The sequence below is a fragment of the Vicugna pacos genome, chromosome 7, assembly GCF_048564905.1.
Source record: "Vicugna pacos chromosome 7, VicPac4, whole genome shotgun sequence".
NCBI lineage: Eukaryota > Metazoa > Chordata > Mammalia > Artiodactyla > Camelidae > Vicugna > Vicugna pacos.
Genome location: NC_132993.1, coordinates 63193128 through 63215696, shown reverse-complemented (window position 1 = coordinate 63215696; position 22569 = coordinate 63193128). Strand labels below are relative to the sequence as shown.

Genomic DNA, 22569 nt, shown 5'->3' with positions numbered 1-22569 from the left:
ATTTCATTGGTTAGCATCTCTTTAAAAACTTTAATTTGGAAAAGCTTCAGAATTTTAAAAAGTTTATAAACTCATAAAGGTTGTTTTAGATCTGGGGTGTGTGTGTGTGTATGTTTATAATCCTTTTGCCATACTAGAAAAAGGCAGTAGGACTTTGGAGACATTTATTTACTTATTTGGTCAACTAACATTTTTGAATGCCTACAGCTGCAGCTTATGAACTTTCACCTAGCAAGCATTTATTTAAATTATCATGAATTCTGTGCCTTATTATTTGTGGGAATAATCCCGTCATAGTTCATGATTCTCAACAGGTGAAGAGTAAATAAGGTAATAATTGAGAGCTTTTTGAGTTCTTCTTGTGCTAGATTATAAAGAAGCAATGATTTTTTTTAATTGAGGTGGAATTCACATAAAAATTAAGCATCTTAAAACAAACAGTTCAGTGGCATTTAGCAGATACATAACATTGTACACCCACCACCTCTATCTAGTTCCAAAACATTTTTATTGTCAGAATAAAGCCCTGTATCCATCAAGAAGATACTCTTCATTTCCTTCTCCTCCCAGCCTTTAGCAACTACCAGTCTGTTTTCTGTTTTTATGTTTACCAATTGTAGATATTTTGTATAAATGTAATTGTATAATATTTGACCCTTAGTGTCTGGTTTTTTTTTTTTCATCTAGTATAATGTTTCTGAGATTCATCAGTTGTAGTATATATTAGTACTTCACTTCCTTTTATGGCTGAATGATATTCCATTTTATGTATATACCATATTTTGTTTATTCACTCATTGATGGGCATTTGAATTGTTTCTACCTTTTGGCTATTGTGAATAGTGCTGCTGTGAACATTTGTGTATAGTATTTGAATACCTATTTTCATTTCTCTTAGGTATATACCTAGGAATGTAATTGCTGGATCATATGATAATTCTTTGTTTTTTAAGGAACCACCAAACTATTTTTCCATAGTGCTTATATCCATTCCTACCAGCAGTATATGAGGCTTCCAATTTCTTCATGTCCTCACCAAAACCTACTGTTTTCCATTTTTTAAAATACAGCTATTTTAGTGGGTGGGAAGTGGTATCTCATTTTGGTTTTGATTTTTAATTTCCTAATGACTAAGAATGTTGAACATCTTTTTATATGCTTATTGGCCATTTGTCTGCTTTGGAGAAATACCTATTCAAGTCCTTTGCCCATTTTTAAAATTGGGTTGTTACCAACTTTTATGTTATTTTTATTTATTATATTTATATCACATCTATTTTTAAAATATGCCAAGAGAGAGGGAGGGATGGAGAGAGAGAAGACGTGTACTCAGGCAGGTGATAGAGAGGGGCAGAGAGAGACACACATCTCCAGGAGGATTGTTTTCTTTTTTTAACCCCAGCCTTCTGGGCTTTGCCGAAATTTGAACTGTTGCTTCCTTTGAATAAGTTCTTGGTGAGTTGATGAGAGCATGGTGCTAAAGTTTGAATTCTGTTTGGACCAGTGAGTCATTTCATTCCATGGCCAGCTGTTTTACAAGTGCATGCAGTTGGTCCAAGGGGCACCTGTTGGGTTTTTGGCTGATCATTACCAATCCATTTTCACTGTGGGGAAAAAATAACCTAATCTTCAATAACAGAAAGACTTGTCATTTTCATATGTGAACACAATAGGTCTATACAGATATTATATTAGTATAAGATATTTTTGTTGTCCTATTGACTCCCCTTTTACTTCTAGTGTTTTTGTGGTCATGGTCACCAGAATGTAACTCAGGATACTTAGTCCTCATGTACACTGCACAAATCTTTGGTTGATTTGCACATGAATTTAACACTGTTCAAAAACTTATTGTTCCAGAAGTGGTTTTACCTAAGTTATTTAAATTTATAGATTCTTTTGTACCATGAAAAATTCCTTTATCCTCTTTGTTCATGAACAGTGTGCTGTTTGTTTTTAGTTCTATCAGGGTTATGATTCTTAATGCAGTTTACTATTTACTGAGATTATTATGTGTTCTAAAAGTTTCTCTGTAAGTCTAAAAATTTTTTTCCTTTTAAGAAATCATTTCTTAAAGCCACCAAAGTTATTTTTTTTCTTTTAAGAGGTCATTTCTCAAAGCCTTCCAAATGATTGTTTTCAATAGTAAGAACTACATTAAACTTTACTGTTCAAAATCCTAATTTGTAAAGATTTTTTTGAGGGGGTTGAAGGTTATTAGGCTTATTTAATTATTTTTTTAATGGAGGTACTGGGGGTTAAACCCAGGGACTCATGCATGCTATGCATGCACTCTACCACTTAAGTTATACCCTCTCCCCCTAAATCTATAAAGATTTGAATTTATAAGTTGTATTAATTGAATACATTATCTGAAAAGCTAACAGAATATGAAATCTAGAATACACTTTCCTTCTATTTCTTGATGCTGAATGCATAAAATTAGTAAACAAAATTCCTTGTTTACTAAGGATCATTTATTGTGAACGCTGTGATTAGGCTGTATTTATTCCACAAGGGTCTCACTTTTTCAAGTTGATATTGCCTTTTTGTTTCCCTAAGGAAGATAGGGACAGAGACCAGTTATAACTAAAAATATTAGTTCTTTGTATTTATCCAAAAGCAAGTTTAATGTGTCAAAGTGTGTAAGAGGATGTAGGAGAAAGAGATTTGGGGGATTGTGATGGGTGTCAGGCAGTGTTCTGAGTTAATTATCACACCATTTATGGTTGTTGACTGTGTATGTTGATTTCTTAAGTCAAATAAATAAGTAGATGTTCTAAAGGGCAAAGTAATTAGCAGTTATTTTCTGGGAGGTTATATATGAAATAATAGATTATGGCTGAAAAGTTATAGAAACTTTTCTATTCAGAGACAACTTTATAAATACTGGAATTTTTATGTAAAACCTTTTATGTTTGCCAAACTAATATTTAATTTTTAACTTGTTTAAAGTTTTTTGCTAATCAAAATACATGTCTGAGCATTTCTACTCAGTGACTTCCCTTTAACAAGGGAACTCTCACTTTTCCACTTCAACCAATAGCAATTTCTAATAGAGTTTGAGAAAAAGAGAAGATAATACTTTGGGTTTTTTTTTTTTTAAGTTGAGAAGAATGTATATATATATATTTAAATCAAAGGGTGAAATGCAGTATAAGTAATTTTAATTGGTTTCAGTGTTTTAATCTTATGACAGAAGAATCTATGTAGTCTTTTCCTCTAGGATTTGAATTTAAAAAATTTTTAATGTTTTAGTTTTCTCTGTTCTGTCTTATGTGCCATCATATTTTTGAGGCTCAGTAGTTCATACCTATTCAGAAAACATCTCAGTTGAAAACCAAAACTTTGAATTATTCTGTGATCATTTTTCTATATCCTGTGCACTCATAATTGAATCCCATTTTTTTTATTCAAAATTCATCTCATACTTTACCTTTTTCTTCCTGTTCTAATACCACTACCCAGTAAGCCCACACGACCTCACCTTCTGTTTGGTTTCCCTGACTCACTCTCCTTTACTTTTCAGATCCAACCAATCACCACATTTTGCTGATTTTACCTTCTGAATATTTCTTGATTTATCCCCACTTCTGTTTTTACCTCATTGTCTCTCACATGGACAATGGGAAGGTTAACAGTGGAAGAAAGAAGAGTATGAATTTGATAATAATAGTAGCTACCAATTTTTGAGCACTTTCTAATGCTAGGGTTATGCTAAGAGTTTTACATTCATTATCTCATTTAATCCTTATGACTATTTTAGGAGCCGTGGATACTGTTTCTATCCCTGTTTTATAGGTGGGAAAACCAGAGAGGTTAAGTAAATTAGCACAAAGTCATATTGGCAGAACAAGGATTCAAACCCAGTCTTTCTGTCCCAAGAGATTGTATTCTTGACTTCAGCCCTACACTGGCTTTTAAGTCCTTGATCACTGTTTAGGAAGGTAGGATTGAGAGGCCTTGATAATTGGTTGTAAAAGTTAGGAGAGATGCTATGATCTGAATGTGCCTGTCCCCTCAAAAATCATATATGGATAGCCTAACCCGTAAGGTGATGGTATTAGGAGGTGGAGCCTTTGGGAAATTATTAGATTATGAGAGCAGAGCTTTCATAAATGGAATTAGTGCCCTTACAAAAGAGAGACCCCTTGCCCCCTTCCACTACGAGAGGCTATAGTGAAAAGATGGCCAACTGTGAACTAGAAAGTGGGCTCTCACCAGACACCAAATCTGCTGGCTCCCTGATCTTGGACGTCAGAACTGAGAAATATACTACCCAGTCTATAATATTTTGTTATAAGCGGCCCAAACAGCCTATGATCAGACTTCAGTTTTCTGACTTGAGCATCTAAAGGGATGTAGATGCTGGTCTCTGAGACAGAGGAACATGGACAACTTTGGGAAAAAGAGCGTTTGAGTGAAATGGGTCTCTGAGATAGGAAATGTGACGTATTTGGAGGGTAACAAATATTTGAGTAAGATGAATATGAGTTTTGTTTTGGATCTGTTGAGTTGGAGATGTCTATAAGATATCCTATAGAAGTGGCCCAGTGTAAAGTTAAATATAAATCTGGAGTTTAAGACTCTCTAGGCCATGCTAGAGATAAATATTTGGCTTAGAGATAGCTGGCCATCTAGGGATGGGGAGTTTACTCAAGAAAACTAAGTGGGATGCATACTGAGAATTGAATTCTGTGGAAACACCCTTTTTATTTATTTATTTATTTATTTATTTATTTTTAAAGCAGATGGAGAAGTATCTGCAAAGGATACTGAGATACAAACTATTAAGAAAGCTAGGATATGATGTCTGGGAAACTAAGGGAAGAGTTTCAAGTAAGGAGAAGTAGCTGCTTGTCAAAAATGAGAAATCATATGTGATGGAGACTTTGAAAAATGACCTTTAGCTTCAGCAACAGTTGGTCAGAAAGGGAAACAAGGAATTTAGATTGCTGTGAGATGGGGAATGAATGGGAGTCAGGCAAGGGTGGTGAATGCTATGTACCTTTTCAAGGATTTTTTTTGTGAAAAGCAGTATACTTGTGGTTATAAGCTTGGACTAGACCAGACCTTCTGAGATCAAATCCTGGCTCTGCCATTTACTAGCTTTGTGACTTTAGGCAAGTTGCTTAACGTCTTTGTGCTTCTATTTCCCATCTGGAAAATGAGAACAATAAAAATAACTGCTTTGGGTTATTGTGAGGATTCAGCTAATACATATAGAGCTCTTAGAACATTTTCAGATTGTAAAAAATATTCAAGAAGTATTAGCCATTGTCATCATTCTCATGCCAGGGCATAGAGGATAAAGCCATATAGGAGAAAATTAGGTTGGAGAAATAGACTGGCATTGGATAATGAGGAGTCATACGTGTCAGTTGACGTGATATGGATTTTATCCTAAAAGTAGCTGAAAACTGTTAAAGAATGTATATTTGGCATGTTTAACCTCTGAAGAGTTTGTTTCCAAAAAATATATCCCATATTCAGGTAGGTATGCGCCTCCAGGTGGCAGCTGCATGTTACTGCTATACAGATGAAGCAGTAAAATCATGTATTTGTGTTTTTTAAATATAAAATATTAACTGATTAAAACAGCTAAATGTAGGGACGCTAATTCTAGTAGGGATCTTTTGTCCCCCTAAAAACTGATTAGTTAAGTGAAGGAGAGAAAAGCAGAAGGTTACTATAAAGATAGATTTTTAAGTAAGTTAAGAGAAGTATAGTTGGGTCTCATGGGAAACTGAAAAGCCATTTGGAACCAATGCCATTCTATCATCTCTTATTTCACTTTCATAATATCTGATACTCCTCTCTTTGCAGGTCAGCTTACTTTGCCTGTGTATCAATTTGCACATGATCAAAAATTACAGGATGGGTCCCCAAATCCATTCTATTCAATGGAATTGTTTCCTACTATAGACACTTAAATAATTTTTCTCTCCTTTTTTTTTTTAAATAGTGCGAATCTAGTCATGGAGTAAGCATGTTGCTTAGTGATTCCCAAACTTTGCTGTACATTAGAAGCACCTGGAAATATTGAAACAGTTTCAAAGCCTAAGTCATACTCCATCTCCAAATCAGGAAATCTCAGTTGGAGCCAGGACTCACTATTTTTTCAAGATCCTCAATGTGCAGTAAACTTTGGGACCCACTGACAGCCACTTTGTGTGATTCTGCTACACTAAGTATTATACATCTTAAATTCTTTTAAGCCAGCTACTTTACTTGGTGTGCAGCTGAAGAAGTAGGGGTGATTTAATGTCAGAAGGAAAACTATTTGTGTTGGTACAGAGAAAAGTATTTCAGTCTGCAACAGGACTAGTAGTTTGATCACGTTAAATGTACTTTGTACGTGATTTTAGGGATATTTGTATGATTATTGCATCATGCACTGATTTAAAAGTTCTTCAATAAGATTCACCTCCTCTCTTACTTTCTGGACATCTTTCCTAACTCTTTGTTCCCTCATTCCAAGGGATGAATCTAATTGACTTGTCTCATCTCATCAGACTAGAGTGGGAGGAGCGGCTGGGGTGTCCCGGATGGTAGAAGCTATGAGCACTGGCCACTTCCCTCTGGAGGAAGTTCTACATACTTTAAAAATACTTAAATATGTTTCATCTACAAAAGAATACATATCAAATATATAGATAAGAGAAATGATTTTTAAAAAACTACCTCTATGCCAGTTACCCAGTTTAAGAAATAGAGACATTCAAATACATTTGAAACCTTTCCCAATCTAATCCCACCTCTTCATCACCTCAGGTAGCTACAATTCTGAATTTTGTTTATCAGTGCCTTGCTTTTCTATACAACATATGTTTACATAAACAATATGTTAGTTTTCCTGTTTTAGAACTTAATGGTATGTGGTAAGCAGTCTTCAATGATTTGCTTTTTCTTCGGTATTATGTAGAAGACGTTCATACCTCATACTGTTCCTTTATAGGGATTTACCCCATTATATGTTCTTGTATTAATGAGCATTTGGGTTATTTCCAGTTTTTCTTACTATTACATACACTGCTGCTGTGTTAACTTTTGCCCATTTTCTGATGCATAACATGTGCCAAGGGCCCAAAGGTGTGCAGAGATTGTGAACCCATGGTTCCTCAGTCCTTGGGGAGTAGTGACTATGTTGTGGAATGGGGTAGGAAGAAGAAACGAAGTCAGAAAGCAAACTGATATTTGTGTGTTTGTTATACATCTGGTTTCATCACATGAATGATCTCTGACAAATCTACCTTGGAGATGCTGATGGGCACTGAATACGTGACAGGGCAGGATGGGCCATTGTACTGACCAGATACAGCAATTCTTTTCCTTTTTCTAAGTCAGTATGTCCTATAAAAAATATGTGAGTATCAGAGAAGATAGTAGTCTTACGGCTTATAAATGAATATCCTCAGCTAGTAAGCTGGCATGTATTTATGCTGCTGAGAGAAAAAGCATCTGTTACAGATATACCTTGTTTTAGGGATTCTCCTTTACATGAATTGCCATTTATTTACTAATTTTTTTTTATTTTTATTGAGATTAAGCTTTATATTATGTAAAAACTAGATAATTTCGGGGCAAAGTGCCATTCTTCTCACCATTCATTGTTAGCAATAAATGAGGTGACAGTGAAATGAAACAGAAGTAGGTGGCATCTAAACAGTGAGGTATGATGACCTGTCAGCATTGGAAGTTATGCTTATGGGGTGTGGTAAAGATGTCTGGAGAGGCTGATGAAAGAAAACAGCAAAATTCCTGGGACTTCTGCCTTATTTTTGTCTTGTGGGATGAGAGTTTTGGTAGATGTGTAGTTAAAAATAGTGATACTAACATACGGTCCAATGATAACTTTATTAGTGAATATTCTTTACAGGTCTGTCTGGGAGGGAGGCAGTGAAAATCTTTCAGAAAAGAAAACAGTTACCCATAGTTTCATAACCTACTAGTAATCACTGTTAACAGATTGTTGGTTCTTTGTTTCTATTTATATTTTTAAACTTAACTTGCATCATATTCTGTGTGCAGTCTTGGCTTCTGTTTTCTCCTGATTTTATGTTGAGAGCATTTTCCCATGTAAAAATTTTTTTGGAAAATATCTTTGACAGCTACATAATATTACATTATATGGTTGTGCAGTAATGTAACCATGGATCTAATATATCATTTTAGTTTTTTTTTTTAAGAAATGATGCAGGTATTCTGAACTTCTAAGAAATAAATCTGAAATTACTGCTTAGTGGTGGTGCCTCTTTTCTGTTAAAATTTACCTCTTTTGTACTCAACAGATATTTATTGAGAACTTACGTGTATTCACTGTTCTAGATTTAGAGTATTAATAGGCTTTGATTTTGATTAAAAATTCCCACCCTCCTGGAGCTTACCTTCTAGTTATTTGTTCTGTAATAATAATTTGGCTTAATATAATCACTAACATGAGCCTAAAACAGTATTTTGATAATTCTGTGTACTTAGAAGTGATTTGTTCTAAACATAGTATAATCATTCCACTTTGTATTCTGTAGCGTTGTTTATTTGGGATCATTTATTGAATGTTTATTGAATTGTTTCTTGAAGCAAAAATTTTAAAAAAAATTTTATAATATAGAATTCTAGCTTTTCTCCCATATGATTAAGTGAGAGTACAAGAAGAAAAAGGAAAAGGAACAGTTGATAAAAAATTTCCAGTGGGCATTAAAACTGGAAGATACTTTATTCATTTATGTATGTATTTATTTATTGAAATATAGTTGATCTACAATATGACATTAGTTTCAGTGTACAACACAGAGATTTAATGTTTTTATAGATTATACTCCATTTAAAGTTAAAAAATATTTGTTATATTCCACATACTGTATGATATATCCTTGTATCTTATTTATTTTATACATCATAATTTGTACTCTTAATCCCCTACCCTGTATCTGGCCCCTCTCCCCATTGGTAACCATAGTTCTCTGTATCTGAGTTCGTTTCTGTTTTGTTAATATTCATTCATCCTATTTTTTAGATTGCACATGTAAATGGTAACATACAGTATTTATCTTTCTCTGACTTATTTCCCTAAGCATAACATTGTCTAGGTCCATCCATGTTGTTGCATATGGCAGAATTTCATTCTTTCTTATGGCTGAGTAATATTTCATTGCATGCTCTCACACACACAAGCACACATATACCACATCCTCTTTATCTATTCATCAGTTGATGGACACTTAGGTTAGTTTCCATATATTGGCTATTGTAAATAATACTGCTGTGAACGTTGGGGTGCATGTATCTTTTTAAATCAGTGTTTTTGTTTTCTTCGGACATATCACATAGGAGTGGAATTGCTGGATCATGTGGTAAAACTGGAAGACATTTTAAAAGAGCATTCTAATCTACCTGTTCAATGTACAGTTGGAGAAACTGACTTCTGTTGAGGTTAAGTAGCTTGTCCAGTGTCACATAGAACCTTATTAGGGTCTCTGTAGATACAACAGTTCAGTACTTTATTATATGTAATCTATGTTCTTTTTGAAACACTATTTTCATTCAAAAAATATTTTGCCTACTATGTGCCAGACAGTGAAATGTGTTAAAATATGTAAACTTCAGATGATTTTTTTTAGGCTGTAGAATCTGTTTTCTTCTTAGATATGAAGATGTTTCAAAACTTTAAGGAAAAAATTCGCATTGAAGGAGATTATAGGATATAAAGAAGATTCCTAGCTCAATAATGTAAAGTTCTGTGGTCTTTTCCATATCTGATTTCCTCAGGTCTGTTGGCATTGTTATTTTCTAACAGTTTGTATCTTTGTGATACTTTTGGAAAATGTGCTTCAGAGAATCTTTAAAATGTTGCTTTTGTCTTCTTTGCTTTCAGTTGCCCTACTTCACCTCTACATACAAACTATCTTTGCGTCAGCTGTGTTAATCTTTCTGTTTTCATAGTTAGGTCCCTGGAATTTTGGTGTAATAGTTTCTACAGAATTCTTGTGCAACATTCATTAAGAAATATTACAGACGTTTAAAGGCAGCACTGACAAGTACAAATAGTCACCATAATTAGAATTAATTAGGGTTTTTGAAATTTTCTACAGCCAAAACATAGAAAATAGCTCTACTTACAGCTGTTTTGAAACCCAGAGAGAGAAAACATTTTTAAAAAAATTTCTAATATTCTTTTTGAGGTTTGTGTGTGTGTGTGGTGTGGGAGGTTGTATGTGTGTTTTTTCCCCAGTGTTTTCAAAAAATTATTTGTTGATTGGTGATTTCATTTGTTAATGCCTTTAAATTTCATATTCTAGGTTTAATGTTAGTGTTTTTAAGTTTAATGATGAAGGAAAAGAGCTCAGAATGCATGGAATGCAAATTGGTATAAAGGAAAGAGTACTGGATTTGGAGTCAGATGTTCTTGTTCTGTTCTGTTCTGCCACTTACTCTTGGACAAGTAACTCATATTTGTCTTCAAATCTTACCTTGTACATTCTGTTCTCAGTATTTCCAGAACCTCTCCCTACATCCACATCCAAATTCTTTCTGTTACAGACTTTCTTTAGTACCTACACTTTTTCTTCACAGCACTTTTTATCTCTTGAAATGACAGGTTTCTATGTCTGTGTTTGTTTAATTTGTTCTTCCTACTTGGATTACAATTCATAGGAGTAGGTTTTATATCTGATTAATTACTACCTGTCCTGTAGGTAGTAATTGGTAATTGTAGGAAGGCAATAAATATTTGTTAAGTAAATGAACTACTCACTACTACCTATAATATGCCAAGTTTTTTCCTTGGCATATATTCCTTCCTTTATAAAAATATAAAACTCTACAACCACACTTCTTATAGAAAGCCTTTTTTGGGGAAAATCAGGACAAGAGAGGTTCCCATACCATCTCCTTAAAGATATATAGGACTGTTGAGTTTACAGAATTGTACACTGTTACCTTGTTTCTCACAACTTTTATGAAATATTAGGCTGGCTGGACTAAGAGATCCTACTGTTAGGACTGTATATTTCGACTCATGTTTAGCATAGTGCCTGGCATATAAGTAAACACCTCATGAACTCTAAGGAAACAGAACAGATTCCAATTAGTAGTTTTGGTTTTTTTTTTGAAGTGACATTTAAAAAATTTGGCATTTTTTTTTACAGCATTTAAAAAGTTCCTTGTTTTATTCAGGATGATCGTTTATAAAGTAATTAGTATTGAATTTATGGAATAAATTATTAGTCTTTTTTACTTAGTCATTTATTCATGTTCTCGTCGGAGTAAGACATTTGCTTGAGATCTGAATTAGTTTTGAAAGACAAGGATATATGGACATAATATCTTTCCAGTAAATCTTGCAACTATTTCTGTGCCTACATATGTTAACATATTTATAATTGGCTTCCAAATAACGAACACAGATGGCTCTAGTCTGAATTTTCAGCATGTTTTAGAATAAATGTTTTCCTAGTAATTTAAAGTGATTCATTTCAGTATCAGATGATTAGCTAACTGAGTAGAATTTCTGATTTCTACTTGTCTGCTAGCTTGCCATTTTTCAGATTTAAAATAAAAATGGCTCAGCTACCTATAAGAAATTAGATTTATGAAAAGATCTTGTTCCCTCTATCATGGTTTTACAAAACAGAGCTCTTTCTAAAAAGCTGTTGTGGGTATTGTTTTTCTGAGAATTTAATTCTGTTATTTGTTTGTTTGGTTTTCTGTTTGTTTTGCCTAGTAGGGGAGAGATTATGGTGAAAGGGATTATTTTGTGTTTTAATTCATTTAATTGCCACCTTGAATTCTGAGACCATTTAACTTTTTTATATAGTGGAATTAGATATGCCTATTGTATCATTTTGGTTCTCAGGTTTTATGGAACAATGCTTAAGATGATTGCTTAGTAGTAATTTTTCTGTAAAAGATATATCATCTTTTTTCACTCAACATGTATTTATTGAGTACTGTTCTAGATTTTGAATATCTAGCAATGAAAAAAAGTTCTTTCATGGAGTCTACCTTCTGGTTAATTGTTCAGAAAAAAATAGTATGACTTCGTATCATCAATAACATAGGTCTAAAACAATGTCTTGGTTGTTTTATGTCCTTAGAAGTGATTAATTCTAAACACTATAACAGAACAATTCTCCTTTTTATTCCTTAAGTACCTATTATTAACTTTTTCATTTGGGTTCATTGAGTGATGGATACTGTTGTCTCAGACAGAGGTTTTTGTTTTTTTTTTTAAAGCAAGCTTTTTATAATGCAAAATTTTAGTTTTCTCCTGTGTGCATATAAATAAATATTAACTATAAAGTATATATAACCTAACAGAGTTGGAATTTTAAACAAAATCTTCATCTTTATCCTAATATCCTCTGCTCCTGAATATATATATATATATTTTTTTTTTTCTGAATATATTTTTAAATATCCAGAATGTCATTATTAATTTGGGGGGGGTGCATTTTTTTCTAAGGAATCTTTTTAAAATGATGTGCCTAGCCTTTTGATTCTATTTACAGATAATATATAACAGTGTTTAAGTTGGTTTCTTTTTAAGAATGAATTTGCTATCTAAAGTAGTTTAAATGCATTCCAGCAGCTTAATAATGTGCAAATAGAGGCAACTGGTCTTGCATCTGTTCCTTAAACAGATAGTAGAATAACCAGCTAGTTGCTAAACAACGGGGGAAAAAATTTAAATGTGAAATATTTTTATATTCTACAGGGTCAGTGATTAGATGTTTCTGATTAATTGGACATATTTATTAAGTAAATAGTACATATCTATATACTTTTCATCTACAGCAGATAGAAGTATAACATATACTGTATTATTCTGTAGATTCTAGTATTTGTCATATATTTTGATAGTTAATGATACCAGTATCATCAAGATTGCTTTAATACTTTGTAGCATAAGAAATTTACTGGCTTTCTTTGTAATTGGTCTAATTTGTAGTTTTATAATTAATATGTTAGTATATTTCTTCTTTTTAAGGCGCAAAGGGCTTATACCTAGTCCTGTCGTTTGTTTCTCTCAGAATGACTAAGAGCTCAAATTAAATTTAGGAGTTGGTGTTAAATAGTTACTTCGTATAAAATTTAGCAAATTTATTGCATGAAAAAGGACATTTCAAATGAGCATAAGGAAGGGTACCTGTAATCTCAAATTCAAAGACAGACCAAAGTTTTATAGACCAAAGTTTTATGGTTCTAGCCTTCTAGAATTTAACCATGCCTATGCATACAATGTTATTGAAATTCAAGGTAGATATAATTGTTGAAGACTGTGAGCCTGAGGCTTGCCTTGTCTTTGTTAAAAGAGATGCACATAATTTTCCTTTTATTAAAAAAGATTATATTTCAGTATTATACCTACTACTGTGTCATAAACATGTATTATTAATAATGCTTTACATTAATGTTTTAATATTAATAGTGATTTGCATTAGTATTATTTTTAATTGAGTTTATCCCGTGTTGCTCAAAGTATGTAATGCATACTTCTAATTTAGGTAGTGATGTTTTAGGTGATATCCTGATCCAGTATTAAATAACAGCAGATAGTATTGTAAAACAGTTATTATTCTTCCAGGTTTCTTTAAGTCCATCTGCTTATGACAAGCCAAAGTCTGCTTGATGCTTGTAGATTCTTAGCACCCCTCTAACGCTTGCCTATTTCTCTTAGAACCTTCAGTAGTATATCTAGCTAAAATTTTAATAATATAGTTCCATTTTTCATTGTATTCATTTTTGTTTTGTATTTTCTTTAAAAAAAAAAAAACCTGCAAGTGATACTGTCTTAATTTATAACAGGGATAGAAAGTCTTCTTTTAAAATAAATTTAAATAAGAGAAGTTTACTAGTTAAAACATATTAAAGTAAGTGATAAATCTAGGTACCACTAGAATGTGGCAAAAATCCTGATGATGGCATGCAACTGATTAAGGGCTGAGAGGCACTATTGTTTGAAATTGAAAATGTAATTTTTTCTCATTATAAGCAAGGCTGCAATGATCGTTTGTGTAGCTAAATCCTTTTGCATTGAATAATTAAATTTACTAGTATAAGTAAATAGAAGTCCCAGAAATTCCACAGAGCAAATGCATTTGGAGCTCCTATATTTTAAAATAATCTCTTAACTAGAGATTATAGTCTCACTGAACAGTGAAATGAGAGTGCCTGTTTTTCCTTTTTCCATTCAGCTCTGGGCTAACTTTTTTTTCTTTAGACATGATATTTTTAGTTCTTACTTCTCAATGTTTGCGTAGCATTCATTCAGAAGTACCCAGTTTCTTTGCAATTCAGTAGTCATTCTTATATTAAAGACAGTAACAATTGTCCTTTATGTTGTCATCGTTTTAGTGATGATTTGATCCTTTAGTGAAAGTGACTCCAAACCTGCTTTTTTCTGATGGTGGTAAAGAAAAATTATCTTTGATAATGATTTTTTTTTTTCTGTAGCTTGCCCAGTTTCGACAAAGGAAAGCTCAGTCTGATGGGCAGAATCCTAAGAAGCAGAAAAAAAAGAGGAAAACTTTAAGCAGCAAACATGACATGTCAGCATGCCATGCTGTGAATATTGAACAATCACAGAGTGATGAGATGTGCATAAATATTTCTCAGAGATTAGGATCAGCTGTGACTCCTGAATCCACAATAATGAGAACTTTACACAGTGGAGAAATAATTAAATGTGACCAGGTCTTCTCTGTCGAAGTAAGTATTCATCCAGATTTTTAAACATTAGCGTTCTAAATGAAAAGTTGTTGTAATGACAACACTCATTATTAGCACCCTATGCAGTTTCTGTGAGCTTGATTCAACAAACATTTGTTGAGCAACTATAATACACCAAGGATTGTGCACCAAGGATACAGAGGTAAATATGACAGTCTTTGTCCCTTAGGGGTGTCAGTCTAGGGGGGAAGGCAGATGTGTACTCTGATTAAAGCTGTGCTAGCAACAATGTCCATGGTGCCCTAAAGTACTGTGATTTGGGAAAACGCTCAAATCAGTCTTGTATGTGTTATTTGGGAAATTTCCTGGAAGAGTTAATAGATCTGAGTCTTGAAGTGTAAATTTAGAGTTAGCTAGAGGCAAAGAAGTAGGGGAGACACCCTCTGTGCCAAAGAATCAGCATTCGCAGAGACATGAAACAGTGTGATATGATTTGGAAACTGTAAGTAGTTTAGTTTTAAATGGATTACAAAGTGATGGGGATGAGGTGGTGGTAATAATGGTGAAGGAACAGATACTGTACCTGGCCCATAGAAAATTTTCCTCAATAAATGCTAATTTTCTTCCTCTCCTTAATGATGGAATTTTCCAGAACAAGATGAGGGAGAAATTAAGAGTGGATTGGTGGTAATGGGATGGTGGATCTACCAACTAAGACCAGGAGTAGAAAATGATGAGATGCTTACGAGGGAGAGTGTTGGATGAGGCACATGAGGATTATAATTTGGATTGTGCCTTGGCATATTTATGTGTAAATAGAAGGCTCAAATATAGGGATTTGAGCTTTATTCAAGAGTCAGATGTTATATAGATTTATTATTCATCTTAAAATGGTCTCACTGAGTTTTTCCAACATAGAGTCTCTTGAGCATTTTGGATATGTAGATAATGTTTTTGATCTTACTCAGGTATCTTCAAATACGCTTTCTGACCCTTTCCTCTCCTGAGTCTCCATTATGCATTTGTTAGTATGTTTGGTATTGTTGCACAGATCTCTGATCATCTGTTCATTTTCTTTATTCTTTTTCTCAGACTGGATAATTTCTATTGAACTGTGTTAAAGTTTGTTCTAATTCATTTTTCTTCCTCCTCAGATCTGCTATTAAACCCCTCTAGTGAATTTTACAGTTCAGTTATTTTACTTTTAACTCCAGAATTTCTCTTTTGTTCTTTTACAAGTTTTCTTTTTTTGAATATTCTCTACTTGAGAAGGCATTGTTTTTATAACTATTGTTACAATTTACTTTTTTAGACATTAGTTACTTATTTGACTTTTTAAAAAATAGCTAATTTAAAATCTTTGTCTACTAAGTTCATCTGTGTTTCCCCAGGAACAGTTTCTACTGACTGCTATTTTTCTTGTGTATGGGCTGTACTTTTCTTTTTCTTTGTGTATCTAATAATTTTTTGTTAAAATCTGGATCTTTTATGTAAAATAATACGGCAACCCTGGTGCTTGATTTCGTTTGAAGATGTATTATCATTTTCTGCCTAACAAATAAATAGCTGGGCTCTTTACCAGTAGAGTTTCAGCATTTCAGGTACAAAGAGTGTCTTGTTCACCATTTTATCCTCAGTACCACAGTTTATAGTACACAATATGCATTTAATCAATAGCTATTTAAAAGGCATAAGTGAGTGAACCATGAAGACTTGCATTATGAAAGTATTTTAGATTTAAAAGAGGGTCACGTAAGTTAACCACTGCTACAGAATTTTAGAATAAGGGTAGGCTTATTTCTGTTCCTGGCATCAATTACTACATCAGAGAGGAGGTAGACTTAGTCTTGAATGATGAATACAATTTCCGTAAGTGTAGATAAGAAGGTTCATATTTGTTGAATGAAAAGGTGAAATATCTGGGTCTCTTTCCTCACTTGTAAAATTAGATTCTTAGATTAAATGAGAGTGTGAACAGTGAACGCAGTGAAAATCTAGGTTTCCCCCTTGTCTCTTCGTAGTACTTCTGAGCTGAGTGAAAAAGCCATTCATTTCTTCCCCAAATCCCAGGGATGTAAGGATGAAGCAGGAATGTCTTTGAAAGTTTTTTGTAAGCTGAAGAGGTGTTAAAAGTAACAAAGGTTATTTTTCTTCAAGTTGTTACTACTTTTCTAGCATCAAGATTTGATGATTCTTCTTTTTAAAGAATTTGAACTTTTTTGATGAACATTTTAGGGCTTTGTTTTATTTAAGAGATGCAAAAATTTGAGGGATGATATCTTTTTTGGTGCTTTTGTCTTACGAGTGATTTGTAGTGTATAAAAGACACTGTGAAAGTATCTCTTGATAGTTTTACATTTAAAAAATGGCTAATAATAAATTTCAGTGTGTTGTTTAGCCATTGTGACTTATAGAGTGAAATTTTTAAAGGTTTGAGTAATTTTTTTACTTGTGTTTTAGTAAAATTTTTGTGAGTTTTCTATCATAAGTTACCAATAGTAATAGGGGCTAACAAAGTACAATATTTGGGGGTGCTTAATCATGTTTGTGAGTTTTCTATCATAGGTTACCAATAGTAATGGGCTAATAAAGTATAATATTGTGGGGGAGGCCTTCATGTAACCAATTTTTTCTTTTTGTTTTAGCCGGAAAGTGAAATTTCAACCACAGCAGATGATTATAGTTCAGAGGTAAGAATAAGTAATACTATAATTAACATTTTATATTATTTTTGAAATTATTATTGATTATTACTACTTTGTTACTTGCAACTCACATTCTGTATTTTTATAAATATAATAAAATATAGCATAACATGATATAAATGACCTAGAAAACCTGGTTTATGTTTTCCTGACATAACCCTTTTTTCAGATTATTATATGAAGTCTTAAATCTATTTGAATAGCTTGCTCCTTAATTAGAGGCTTTGTTTTAGTTTTTAGGAAAGTGGGTTTCTAAGATACATGATTGTTATAAGATATCCATATTTAACACAGTAAACATTTCATATTATAAGCTATTTTTTTTTGAGTAATGCTTTTTACAAACACTTGATTTCTAGTTGATTATGTAAATTCATTTATGGAACTTAGTGTTGCAATAGTGATTGTTAATTTAGGTAATAAAAGCTAATGTAGGCATTGGCCACTATAGGAAATAACCTTTTTTATGGGTTAATAAACATGTGTCATTTTATCTTTTTCATATTCTTTCAGATATGATTGTCATTTTTTTGGTTCAGTATTTGAGGACAGGACATGGAAAACTTTCCTACTCTAAATGGTTCACCAACTCAAGTGTATTCTATAAGTTTTGAATTACTGTAGGTTTCTAATGGAAAAAAGAGCTTCATGTACTTAAATGAACTTACTGTTTTAGATTGCTAGTGGGAGTAACAACTTTTACACTTCAAAAGTTTAATGTGTTTAAAAGGTGGAAATATACTTATTAGTGATCTGGTCAAGAAAATAATTAACCAACATTAAATAAATTAGTGCCCAGTTTAGGCTACATAAAGTTGCCTCTATGGGAAGTATGTTAATTTAGAATCACAGCTTGCAATTCAGAGAATCTGCCCTTGTGACTTTAAATTTGGGGATTACATATGAAAACACTGCTTTTCTCTTCTATAATACCTTAATTCTTATAGCTTGTCTATCTTGGTTGAAAGTTTAGGATGGTTTGGAGCTTAAATTGTCTGTCTTTTGGGCACCCCAGGACTCTACTAAGTACATTTTTTTCGTTACACTAAAGTGAAATTTTTTATAAGCCAGATGGCTGCAGGTCAGACCATCTCATACATGCCTGTGAAATTTGATCAAAATTTATATAGCCATTTTCTCACATTGGGATAAGACAGTAAAATTTAATTTCTATTAATGTAGATTTGACTGCAAAAGATATCAAAGATTGTTATTTTCAGGTTTTCTTAATGAAAGTGTAAATTAACAATATTGGAAATTCTTGTTACACTAAGACCTTTTTTTGCTTGAATTTTTTAAATTGAAAAACTAGTGAGGATAATATAAGGTCCATAAAAATGTGTTGAAACTATGTATCTGTGATACCTAATAAATATGGTGTGTTTCAAAAGAAGGTATAAATAATTTTAAAACATAAGTCCTAGTGGGTAAAAGTTAGCATGTTGACCATATTTCAACAATAAGAAATCTATCTTACATATATATATGTGTGTAATTTTATGTATTTACATATACATTACATATGTATATAGTTATATACATGAATAATTATGCACATGAATAAATTTGTACATATTCATCCATACATATTTTTTCAAACAAAAGTTTCAGGAAAGATACTTTACTATGTGACTAATCTCTGATATTTTTTCTTTTTAACGCAGGTTACAGAAACTAAATTGATTAGCTGATTCATAACTTGAAAAAATAGTAATTTTGAAGGTTACATTGAAAGATAATTATGAAATAATTTTTGACAGATTTGACCTAATTTTGAGTCATAACCCTTGTAATATTATACATGTTGGACCTAGATTTACAACGGATTATACTTTGAGAAACTTACATATCTCACTGTGTCTATAGAAATTAAGTAGAAAAGTTGATAGTCTGCAAAATGTTTAATGATGTCTCAACAAGATTGCTATGATGGATGCTGCTTGAAACCATGATATTCTGGGCTAGTTTTGGGTCCTTAGCCACTCCATTTAATGACATTGGACTGGTTTGACCGAGGTAGAATTTCAGGGGACTTCTAAGCCACGTTTACCCTTTCAGGAGGCAGAAAAATTATTAGTAGGTTAAATTTATAATACTGAGGAATAAATTTCACACTGTAATACTCTTCATATTAGAACTCATTTCTGAGTAACACCTCAAAAATGAAATTCCTTTCTAGGCAACATGTATATTATAACTTCACTACAAGTATCAGATTTGCGAAGTTTAATGATCTTGGCTATTCTAGTTTGTGTTTGAGTGTTCTTAAAATTTCAAAATTGTATAGTTTTAATCGTAGGCCACATAATTAGTTATCTTGTGCTTTATCTAAATATCATTGTCATTTTTCTGGTACATAGGGAAATAAGGTGATGTAAAAGAGCAGGGTCTTTGGAGCCAAGAAGTCCTGTGTTCAGATTTAAGCTTCATCACCTCTGAGTTGTATGAACTTGGACACATCACTTAAAATCTGAAATACAGTTTCCTTACCTGTAAAGTGAGGGAAATAATGTCTGTTTCATGGGGTAGTTTTGAGGTCTATTTGATATTTTTGGTATATAAAAAAACAATCAGCAAAGCGTGTTTTTTTTTCAACTGCCCTTCAATAGAAATATGCTTTTCCTCACACTAAGTTTATATGAAATGAGTGATGAGAATTCTTTCAACAAATTATTCTTAGGAGGATTTCAGATTCTGATACTATATATTTAATTAGAAATTATCTTGGAAATTTTATGTATATAGATATGATATGAGTTTAATGTTCTTGACTTCTGTGGCTAGTATGTTCTTTGGATTGAAAACTGGATTCAGGTCTCAAAAGAATTAGATGATTTTATCCTATGACCAACCTAAGATCTGTTCTGTATAAAAATATATCCAATTATATATACTAGAGGAATCAGACTAAATAAAAAATACCCTTCTTACAAATTAAATTATACATAGTCTTTTCAGTTCTCGATGAAGGGACATTTCATATGCAGAATGCCATATTTACATGAAAAAAAATTTTTTTTTGACTTAAACAGCAGTTGTTTATTTTCTCAAAGTTCTGGAGGCTGGGAAGTCCAAGATCAGGGTGTGGGCACAGTCAGTTCTTGGTGAGATCTCTCTTCCCAGCTGATAGATATTCATCTTCTCCTGTCTTCTAGCCAGAAGAACTCCTTCTGAGTCCTGAGCTCCCAGTAAAACCTGGATGAGTATAAACACTAGGGGATCCAGACTCAACACCATCTGTGATTTGAGAACCATGTAGCGCTTATCTCTGTGATACTACAGAGGCCACTCACCATCCCTCCTCCTCCCATGCATCCTGCTGAGTCTGAGATGCTGGTAGTGGCTACCAGATATGGAAACGATTCCTACTGCCTTTGCATGTCTATATTCTGGAAAACCTCAAATTGAGAATTTCATTTAAATTGATTGTGGGTAGGTGGTGATTCTGAGTGCCAAACAGCTATTGATTGAGTAGCTCCTATGCTTCAGGCTCTGGATAAAGCAGGATGTTCAGATAAGATCACTCTCCCAAAGCTTGTATGCTCATCTGCACTGGTAGTCCTGTTACTGGCTGTGGTCCTTGGGGTTACCAAACGCAAGTTTGTATGCCTGACACATAGTGAGGCCAAAAATACCGAAATGTCAAGAGTTTGAAGCAGAGAAAAGTTTACTGCTGAGCCGAGCAAGGAGAATGACTGGCTTATGCCCAGAAAACCCCAAACTGCGTGAAATATTTTTTATTAAACCCTTTGAGCAGAGTTATTTGGAGAAAGTAGGAGATGCTGTAGGCAACATACAGAGATAAGACAAGTAAATACGTTTTGCTGTGTACAGAAAGATGAAATGATAGTAGGGCATACACTCTTATTATGGATTTCATTAGATTATTCAGTACTTCTTAATGAAGTCACTTGTGTGATTCATGACATTTATGAAATGACTGGCTGGAGTTGGAGACATAGCCTATGGCAACAAATTAACATTAACTTGGCCTTTCAGCTTTTACTTGGGTTTCTTTTTTTTTCCCCTCTCCCCCTGCCTCAGCTTTATTGAGGTATATTTGACAATTAAAATTTGTATATATTGACGGTGTACAGTGTGGTGGTTGATATTCATCTTTGAATAAAAGACCTTAACCTTGTTATTTACTTGGCTTCAACTCAAGAGTCAGCTAGGCATGTTGAACTTCTATAGTTTTCATGAACTTTATGAACCATCAGATTCTTATTTTTATTAAAACATTCATTATTAATATTTTTGTATGTACTGCAAATTAAGTATATTAAGAATATGGTATTAATTGTAAATAGTGAGTTACTCTTTTATGTTTTTAAATTGATGTTCATTGAAAGGAAAAGTTTCTGTATTATGACCATTTTATGGTTATAAAATAAAAGTGACCTTTCCTCTGATTCTTTCTGAATAGCAATATTTTTATGAGAGGATACTTAACCTCTACAGAACATTTTAAAATTTATAATGTACCTTAATTGTACTTTCCCAAATCTTTAAGTTGTCTATATAGATTGAGTAAATCTATGAATTCAAAAAGAATGTGTTAATATAAAGGTTAACAAATGCCACAATAAAGAAGACATTGAAAAAGTTTAAGCTTTTTTTTAAGTTGAAGGAGTCTGTTAATCTAATCTTCATGTTTCATGTTATTAATTTACTTTCATATTATGGTTTACTGAACATTGTGTTAGAAGGCTAATATAAGAAGATGAGATAAATGCTCGACCCTTTAGATATCAGTAAAATAATTACCTATATTACATAGAATAATTTATTGCTAACTATTAATGATCCTAATAATCTGTTGAGTGTATTCTAACTTTGAAATATAGTTTGTTCTAGTTTAGTTCTGGCATATACTCTTTTATTACCTATTTACATGATACCAATTTTAAAAAATTATTAATATTGACAAGATTATAAGATGTTAGCAGGGATGAAGTTCAGTTGTACACTGTTAGGGGGAAAGAGAGAATTATTAAATAGATTAATTTGAAATTAATCTCCCAGCAGGTCAGCCCCAGCAACATTCTGCCATTCTGCCATGCTCCTCCTCTACCACAAAATGTCTGTGGTAGACATATATATTCTGAGAAATCTCCACATCTGTCAGGGTTGGCAGGTTATCTTAGTAGTACCCCCAGGGGAAAGTTGTAGAGGGAGGGTTCCTTACCTCTTC

At 32.8% G+C, this 22569-nt stretch overlaps 1 protein-coding gene across 10 annotated transcripts in view; it reads left to right on the top strand.

The window, feature by feature from the left end:
• Positions 1-22569, top strand: part of AKAP9 (A-kinase anchoring protein 9) — a 139203-nt gene that overhangs the window by 5573 nt on the left and 111061 nt on the right. For all 10 annotated transcript variants that reach the window (XM_072964997.1, XM_072965004.1, XM_072965003.1 and 7 more), the window contains exons 2-3: positions 14455-14709; positions 17316-17360. In XM_072964997.1, coding sequence (XP_072821098.1) covers positions 14455-14709; positions 17316-17360 — 300 coding nt within the window. The remainder of the gene's footprint in view (positions 1-14454; positions 14710-17315; positions 17361-22569) is intronic.